Source organism: Meleagris gallopavo, chromosome 15, assembly GCF_905368555.1.
Source record: "Meleagris gallopavo chromosome 15, MGAL_WU_HG_1.1, whole genome shotgun sequence".
Lineage (NCBI taxonomy): Eukaryota > Metazoa > Chordata > Aves > Galliformes > Phasianidae > Meleagris > Meleagris gallopavo.
The window spans coordinates 14,912,102-14,921,547 of NC_139418.1; the positions used below are offsets into that span (position 1 = coordinate 14,912,102).

At 48.7% G+C, this 9,446-nt stretch overlaps 1 protein-coding gene across 1 annotated transcript; it reads left to right on the forward strand.

The window, feature by feature from the left end:
* The first annotated feature begins 1,457 nt into the window (after positions 1 to 1,457).
* NEUROG1 (neurogenin 1) lies at positions 1,458 to 1,994 on the forward strand. Its single transcript, XM_031557621.2, has one exon. The coding sequence runs from the start codon at positions 1,458 to 1,460 to the stop codon at positions 1,992 to 1,994; it is 537 nt and encodes a 178-aa protein (XP_031413481.2).
* Positions 1,995 to 9,446: the final 7,452 nt, after the last annotated feature.

Genomic DNA, 9,446 nt, shown 5'->3' on the forward strand with positions numbered 1-9,446 from the left:
CCTGAGTGCTGACGATGGGGCAGTGCTGATCCATGGGATGCACTGTGCCAGATGTCAGAGTTGGAGAACGCATTGGCTGCTTCCCCAGCAGTGTCCGAGGTGGGGATCCGTGGGCACTTCGTGGGGATTAGCAGCAATTATGTGCTGCTTTCAATGGGAGCAGCACGGCTCTTTTCGGTTGGTTGTTTGCATCCGTAGACAAAGAGTTGTCAGAGTTGTCTCTGTACACCGACAAACGCTGAATTTTATAATGGCTTAAGTTGGAAGGGACCTTAAACACCATCGGGCTCCAAGATGAGCGTCACTGGGAATTTTCAACTCTCTGAGCACCTGCAAAAACCTTTTCAAAGTGAAACACGCAAAAGCCAAAGTGCCCGTAGGTATTTGGAGACACAAGAGGGAAAAGAACTGCTTCGAGTGATTCTTTAGAATATTTCTTGAAGCTAAACGTGAGTTACACCTTTCCAATTTCGGGGTATTTTCACTTTGATAGAGGCGTGTAGAGAAACTACAAGGTGCGAGGAAAACCCCGAGAAGCGCTCAGTCGGGATCTGGATGCAAAAAGTAATAATCAAAGCTCCACGGAGCTCATCCTGGGGCAGCTCAGACTCACCCCTTCCTTCCCAACCCCTTCTCACCGCGATTCCAACCTCCACCGGCGAAGGGCCAGAGCCCGAGGAGGGGGGCGAGGGGGGAAGCGGTGGGATCGGACCGCTGACCCCGCCACCCCCCCGCGTGCCCCCGCCCGCTTTGTCCGGCCGCCCTCGGGGGACAAAAGCCCGAGATGCGCGTGTGTGTGCGTGTGTGTGTGTGTGTGTGTGCGGGGGGGGGGGTTGGTGCGCGGCAGATGCGCGGCTGCCCGCGGTAATTGCGGGCACGCTCCGGAGGGCGCGGCGCACGGGGCCGACCTGCCGCCTCGGCGCGGCCCCGCGGGGCGGCCACGGGGCCATTGTCCGCCCGCCGCTATAAGTACGGGCTGCCGCGCCGTCGTGTGCCAAAGCCGCCGCTCACACGAGCGGATCGCTGCCCGCAGCACTTCAAAGACAACAGCGGTCGCGTGTCCCCCCCCGCTCCCCCCCCGCCCCGCCTTTCGCCGGCGAGCGCTTTTTTTTTTTTTTTTTTTTTTTTTTTTTCTCTTCCCCTCTCTCTCCCATTTTTTTTCCTTCACCTCGCGGAGCCGCGGCCGCTTTGCCTTCCCCTCCAGCGAGGAGCTCCGCTTTCTCCTCTATTTATTTCGAAACCGTTATTGCTTAACCGCAGCCCCGGGAGTGCCTTTCCATGTGAGTATGGGGGACGCAGGCACCTGCGCGGCGGTGCGGCCGTGCCAAGCACTCCCACCCTCCCTCCGTACCTCCTTGGGCTTACTTTCGGAGATTTTTTTTCCCTCCCTTTCCCACTCCTCTCAGCACCTTTCCCCCGCTCCCCCTGCCGCCCACTGACGGCTTCTCTCCCGCAGGATGCCCGCGGAGGCGGCGAGCAGCGGCGGCGTTTCGGAGCCTCCCGGAGCCCCGCGGGAGCGGCGGAGGAGACGCGGCCGTGCGCGGGCGCGGACCGAAGCTTTGCTTCACACCCTCAAACGGAGCCGTCGGGTGAAAGCCAACGACCGGGAGCGGAACCGCATGCACCACCTCAACGCCGCGCTGGATGAACTCCGCAGCGTCTTGCCGACCTTCCCCGACGACACCAAACTCACCAAAATCGAAACCCTGCGCTTCGCTTACAACTACATCTGGGCCCTCTCCGAGACCCTCCGTTTGGCCGAGCAGTGCCTCCCTCCTCCTCCCGCCTTCCGCGGGCCCCCCGCACCCCCCAGCCCCGGCAGCGACGCCGGTTCGTGGCTGTCCAGCGGTTCCCCGGCCGCCCCTTCGCTCTGCGCCTCCGCCTCCGGTCCCAGCAGCCCGGCCACCTCCGAGGACTGCGGCTACGTCCCCTCGGACGCCCTGCGGGCCTTCCGCGGGCTGCCCCCCGCCGCCCCGGGCGCTCCCTGCCGCTAGCCGAGCCCGTGCGTGTCTCCGTTCCCCCCCCCCCTCCGTATCCCGTTGCACTTTTCAGTCCCTCCCGTCCCCCAACCCCTCTCTCCGGGGTGCCCTTTCCCTTCGCCCCCCCGCCTCGTTTTCCATACGACTTGGAAAACCCGGCAAAGAAAAGCGACAGATTTGCTGCCGCAGACGAGGTGAAAAGTCAATTTTACAATTTGTAGCTCTCCGGCGAAGAAAAACGAGCATGAAAATTTGGTTTGAACGCCCTGACAATACGATGAAAAGGCTTAGGGGGCCGATGCGGCCCGGGGCGCAGCACGGGGCTCAGCGCGCTGCCGACCCCCCCCCTCTTAGTTTCCCCCCCTCCCGCGCCCGGGGCGGCTCAGCCCCTCCCGGGGGTCCCAGCACCGCGCCCGATGGGACCCTCACCCGAAGGCCTCATACATTATAGATGCTGACCCCCGGCGAGGCGGTCCTGCTTCAGAGCAGGAGCACACACGGGGTATTGAGCCATTGGGCCGGTTTAATTTATTCAAGATGTTCATTCATATGAAAATTGTATTTTTGTACATAAAGAGCTTTATTCTATTATTATGCCTCTTATCAAAGTGGGTTCTTTTTAAAAAAAAAAAAAATAATAATTGTACTTTACCCTGTAAATAAAGATTTTTAACGTTTTTTACTGAATGTCAGCAGTGCCTCTGGAGTTTGGTTTCTTAAGTTTGGGTTTTTTCAGTTTGAAAGGTTGGAAGGGAAGGGTTCATCCCAAGGTGATGCTCAGCACTGGCTCGCACAGAATCCCAGCACAAACACGTGCAGGTCCTTCCAGGCCACCTGCAAACATTCACCGTTCCCCGAATCTCATAGGGAAGGGCTCAGAGACCCACTTGGATCCCCGGACAGGAGCTGAGCAGTGCTTGTACTCAAAGCAATCCTTCACAATTTTCATATAGGGAGCTACAAGGTGATGGGGGATTTAGGGCGAGGAATAGATTCTGTACCCCTATATAGGGTTTGCAGCTTTGCCCAAGACTTCTACATAGGGAAAACTGGTTGGCATGAGTCTCTTTTCTTCCCCCAGTCTCTCTGATCATTCTCACGCAAAGAGAGCAGAAGGGTGACTGAGGCACATTGCACAACCTTGGCTCCAGCCCTGGCACAGCAACTGCTTAGCAGCAGTTCCACCCTCTTCTCCTTGTTATATGGAAGCATTGAGACAGCTCAGCCATGCCCCCCCATCTATCTCCCAAACTGCTACCTAACTTAACTAAAAGAGCAGTAAATAGAGTGCTTAGAGGGAAAGGAGGTGGATGCATGGCTATATGGAGTTATGCAAGCTGGAGTATGCAAAAAAGTCCTACACATCTCAGATGAGGCAGCCTGTGGTTAGTGGAATTCATTGGCTTCATTTTCCCATGCCTCTGTTTCCCATCTGTAAAGCTGAAATACCACCATGCCTTCGTATTGTTGGGGCACTTGATGATTTTGGAGCATTATGTGCCCAGGATTCTTGCAAAACCCTAGAAACAAATCAATTTTGGGGGATGTTACTGTGTCCTGAGCAAGGGAAAAGGCAGAAGGTAAACACTAAGGGCAAAACACTAAAAAGCCATTCAGCAGACAGCAAAAATCTGTGCCTTCCCTTCACATCAGCCCTCCTATTTATACAGAGATCGTATCAGAAATATAACAGAAGATAATAAAATTACCATAGAAATTGGAAAGAGGGGAGCTGTGTAGATTTGGGTAAATGTGCACAGATGCTCAGTATCAGCATCTCCTCCTTTCTGAGTGCCTGCGACTGCAATCTTTGTATTTCTTTAATGTCGCTTTCATGTGCTTGTCTATTCACACACACACTCACAGCTCCGTTTTTCAGTAAGTATAAATGCAGAAAAGGAAATGCCGTTGTTTTGAAATTTTAATAGCAGTTTAATACTTGTATTAATTAAAGACGCCAGCAACAAGTGTAGTCCTGTTCCTTAATGATGTCTCATTAAATAAAAGAGATTTGTGAAATCTAATTCTGGCAGTAACAGGTCTTGATCTGTGACGCAGTGAAGCTTTGCTTGCACCTGCCCTTGAAAGCCAGGAGGTTTTGTATGGAGTAGCCTCCAGGGGCTGAAATTTAGTACAGTCTATGGAGACGGAAGGTCATCTAAAGTCACTGGGTCCCAAGACACTGGACTTCAATCTCAAAGAGAGAGAGAGAAAGAAAAAAAAAAAAAAAACCCTCCACAAAACTTCAAAATATCCTCTATTCCTTTGTGTTTTCTTAGCTGCCAGCAGAGATCTGTGGACATTATGCAGTATATAAAGACCATACATCTACCAAGACTCAGTTTATGATGTTAATGTTCCTAATGGGCAATGAAAGCTGCATACTGCGTGAGGATACAATTAGATTCATACATTAACATGAGTCGGAGAACAGTTTTTCCCCCAAGCGGTGATAGGTTCAGACATAGTTGAACAAATCTGCTGCTGGGACAGATGGAATGCCTATATTCAGAGGCTGCAGGACCCAACTGCACCCCGGTTTACAACAAGGGGGTTTGTATTTGTTTTGATGAAAAGAACTGGCAGGGAGCTGGAACAGGCTGCCCCGATGGCAAACAGGCAGCTGACAATTGCACCAATTTCACCTCTTTGCACAAATAAGAGAGGGGATAAATAGGTAAATTAAATGTTAGGGGTAATGAAATCCTTTGGAAATTGTTTGCAAATGACAGAATTGCAGGGGTTGGAAGGGACCTCGAGAGATCACCGAGTCCAACCCCCACATATACTGCTTAAATGTATGTCCACAAACCAGCACTGATCTCAGTCTGAGTGGAGCAGGGGGGAGACCTTTGCTGACTTCAGAAATCACAGGTTGTATCCTTCAGAGTCAGTGAAATCACTCGAATTTGAATCTTGCATTCGTGGAGGTGCATTTTTTTTCAGGTGAGTGGTGCAAGGTGTTGGTAATCCCCTCTCCTTGCTGGATCTAAGTCATCACCTCCGGGGTATGCAAGTGTTAGGGACCCTCAGCCAGCAGTTCTGCAAGTCCTCGGGTCTCACTTAATTCCCCTCGGATTAGGGAGAAAGTCCGAGATGGCCCCACAGATAGGGCACCCTGCTGGCTGGGAATCCTGCTTCCAGCACAGACTTATTCAAAACACAGCTGAGATTATCCCACTTTGTCTCTGCTGAGATTCACTGTGGGTGAACGATCCCCTACCAGTGTGCTCGTGTGCTTTGGGACCTCTGTCCTTCTATTTTTCCAATCAGTTTGAATCTCGAGAGAGTCTCTCTGAATTACCTATGATCAGAAACCAGAGGAGGATAAGCAACAAACAGCTGTGAGCCCAAAAGGCTGCAGAGGTTTTAGATAACAAGGTGTTCTCTGGGATTGTGATGCCATGTAGTGCCCTGCTTACTTGGTTTGGTCCCAAACAGTGCTCAGGGTTTGGATCTTAACAAGAATATCTTCAAAAAGATTTTCATTATTATTATTATTATTATTATTATTATTATTATTATTATTCTCCATCAATCCGTTGTAGATTTTGATTTTACTCTGTATATGATCTGAAAAATACAGTCTGCACTACAGCCTGTGAGCACATGAAACTTAATACTATAATTATAGATCTCTGGGGCTCAAATGCTCCATTTAGGCTGATTTGTATAGGAGGTATAGATTATCAGAACAGAAGCAGGTGAGAACTAATTTTCAGGAGCTTTTTCATTGGTGCCATATGCAATTGAAAGGAATCATCCGGAGTAGCAAGGAGTTGCTAAGGACTGAGCAGATTTACGGAGTGCAGGACATGAGCACTGACACTTTGTTGCAATTTTAGTCTGCAAAGGAAGTTACTGAATCCTTTCTTCATTTTGATTAACAAATTAAATGACACTTCTCAATGGGTAATGCCTTTCTCTGTCAGGGTGGAGATGCTGATGGCACAGCACTAGTTATTATTCAACTCTCCCTCTCTGCTTCTATCCGTCTCTGCAGCAGCGTGGATTAATACCATCCCTCTGTTTGAAAATCTAATGAGACAGGTGGCTCAAAGAGGGAGAAAAATATATCATATTAGGAAGGCTGAGGCAGAGATGTCATCTTCTCTGTGCTATGTGCATGGATTTACAGTTATAAGGAATGGTTCTCACTTGGCTCCTACCCCATTCGTCTGACTTGATGACTGTTGGCAAGACATTGGCAAGGGTTGGTAGGACAGAGGTCATGTCATGATGTGATCTTCCCAGCCCAGCTGTTCCCTTCACCAATTCCCCTCTCTTCCTTTCCCTAGGTGTAAAAGTCTGTCCTTTCCTCCAATCTATCCCCTCAGAGAGCTGGGTACATCAGTTCTAGATGTAGCTTTTGTGTTCTTTATGCATAGTAGAAATGGGTAATTGTATGTAGAGTTAAACCTTGCTGAAGGAAGACCTTTAGATGAGAGGTCAGCTTTATTCTTCAAGATTCTCTTTTGGAATACCCAGTGTGGTTTCTAACACTGTCTCAGTGGAAGTGTCACTGTTCAGTTCAGAGAGTGTTGGCTTTTCTAATGCTGCAACCAGAAAAGAAAATCACAAACTGAATCACAGAAGAATTATTAAGGTTGGAAAAGACCTGTAAGATCATTAAGCCCAACCATCAACCCAACCCCACCAGGCCCAGTAACCGTGCACCTAAGTACCACATCCACCCTTTTCATCTCCAGGGATGGTGGCTCCACCACTTCCCTGGGCAGTCAGTGCCAGTGCCTCACCACTCCTTCTGAGACCAAATCTTTCCTAATATCCAACCTGACACTGCCTCACAAACATCCCCACTCTGAGCTCATTTGCTGTCTTGCACTATGCAGCCCCCTGCTCTCTAATTTTCCACCTGAGTCATCCACTGTGCTTCAGGGAAAGACCAACCCTTACCCTCACACTGCCTCCTTTCCCTTCTGGTCTCATAACTCTGTTGTACTTAGATCAGAGCATAGGAGGGTTCTGATACCTCTATTTCCCAAACAGGGATTTGTCAGAGTCCTCAGGACTTCACTATCTCTTTCTTGGATTATTACATTTTGCACATTCCAGAGTAATCATCTTCTCTTTAAAAAAAAACAAAAAACACAAAACTCAAAGATTTCACAACATTGCCTTTAAAGCTTTAAAGCTGCCTAATGGCAGTCCAAGGCTATTACGGACCATAATGATTTGTTGCACAAATAACGGATTAAATTCCATCTGTAGGACTTAACCGGACTTATTCCTACAAACAAAACAACTTGTTCTGCCTTTCTGCATGGCAGATGTTCGTAAAGGTACCCATAAGTGTCTCCAGCAGGACTGTCTGCAGCACCATTTGACATGGGTAGCCCAACCCAAAACTAGCAGGCCTTCATGGATCTCCAACCTGCAGGTTGCCATTGATGTAAGAGACCAGAAGAAACACAGATTTTGCAAATGCAAAGGCTACAGATGCAAAATCCGATGGCAAAGGTGATGTCTGCTCACTTTTGACGGTGAACACTGGACACCCTGGGGCCAACAGATGGAGAAGTCCTCCAAGCACACTTTTGTTTGCATAAAAAAAGGCAAACAAAAAAAAAGTCAAGCATCAAAAGCAAAGGGAGGAAGATAAAACACAGTCATATTCACACTAAATTTCCTATGCTGACCTTCAGGATAACTTGAAAAATAAATTGTGTCTCACAGGCAGGGCCAGAAAGAGTGGAAATCTCTCTATGGCAATAAAAGCTGAGCAGTCTGCACTGAACAGCTCTCTCACCTGATTTTCTCTACAGAAGTCCTTAGCTTTGGAAAAGCAAACCTTTTGGCGAGGCTGAACTCCTTGTGAAAGAATGGGGCCTGGCCTTGCAGGAGGACCCTGTAAATCTTAACATGGACCAGAAAAACACGTCTTCTTCCCCTGTGGTTTCCCAGTTTCATCTCTGGATTTAATGGCAAATATGCAACATTTATAGATTATTTTTCCCAGAACCTATGACAGTTGGCCTAAAGAGTAAAGAGCAGTGGCTGCAAGCATCTGAGTTAGTCTCTCCCTCCAATGTACGTAATTCAATTTACGTTTTTATATTTACTTGCTCATCTCTAGATACAAAAGCACAGGTTGTTTCTCTATTTCTTTGGTCTGGGTATCTGAAGGATATTTAACTCCTGGGATAAAAGAATATGGCCTTTTTTTTTTTTTTTTTTTCCCCTTCCTCTTTCAGTACCATCCATCCTGCACCGAGCCTTTTGCTCTGAAAGGAAAACCTTTCCTGTCACAACATCAGTAATGGATATTGCTCTCTCAATTACCCCTTGCTTCACCAGGAGAGCAACTGATGCGCATCGTGTTTATCCAGCTCACTGAAGTGCTTTCATTATCTGAGAAAAGAGGTTAATTAGGATTTAATCAATCTTTTCACAGGGTACAGTTTCCTCCTCTCCTATTTGCAATCCAAAAAGATGTCAGCTCCCAAAGCCATAATGCCCTCTTGATAAATCAAGTGGCAGCTAATGAGGCCCTCATGGTCTGGCTACCTGACCCACTGTGGCTGTCACCTGCACAGCTCCTCTGTCACCTTTCTGGGCACATCAGCAGATGCACAGAACCATTTGGGAGCCACCAGGCAAAGGAAGGTACCGGCAGCTGTGCACACTCAAACTGGAGTGAGTGTGTGTGCACGTGTGTGTGCTCATACATCTAAACACTGCCAGGCTCTGAGGAGCCACACAGTGCGTCCTGCAGAAACTCTACCCTCCTGGATGAGACAGATGGGGTTTCTTTTTCACTCTCTCCCTCTTTTTTTTTTTTTTTTTTTTAATGGTGTTAATGATAACCAGAAAACATCTTTGCACCTATAAAGGGCTGAACTTTAGAAGTGAACAAGAGATGCTAATGATGCTCAGTGCCAAAAGTTATGGATAATAAAAACATTTGCCCTCTTTAAAGAAACATATGTAGAAGGACGGAATTTCCTTCATTGGGCAGGAGGCGAGGTTTTGTTCTTCCCTGAAAAGTGCCAGAAGCAAAACCGAACCTCTCTCCCCACGCGCCCTGCCGGCCGGCTCTGCACAGCTGTCCTGGCAACAAACAGCCACCAAAGAAGAGGGGCTTCACGCTGGTCACCATCAGGGAGAATCCTGGGTGAGATACTGCTCCAGGACTCCTGCCCCAACCACACAGCCTTCCTGACATCAAAAAGACCCAGAAGCATTTGTAATAACAATTCTGTTATTTCTCTGTTTAAGCAGAGAAAGTTGCCCGTGCATCCACGTTTTGGCCACTTGGCCGTTCTGCCCAGAGCTGCTGGCAACGTGGGGCCGGGTCTCATGCCCTGCGGTAGCCACGCTCAGGATTTCTTTCCCTGATTTTGGGAAATTCATTGTCTTTAGCACGGTCTGTAGGTTCAAAGTCTGCTTTCGCTCGGCAGGGCGCCTTTTCTAGGTTCATAAAGCTACGTTCAGAAATCTTTGGGC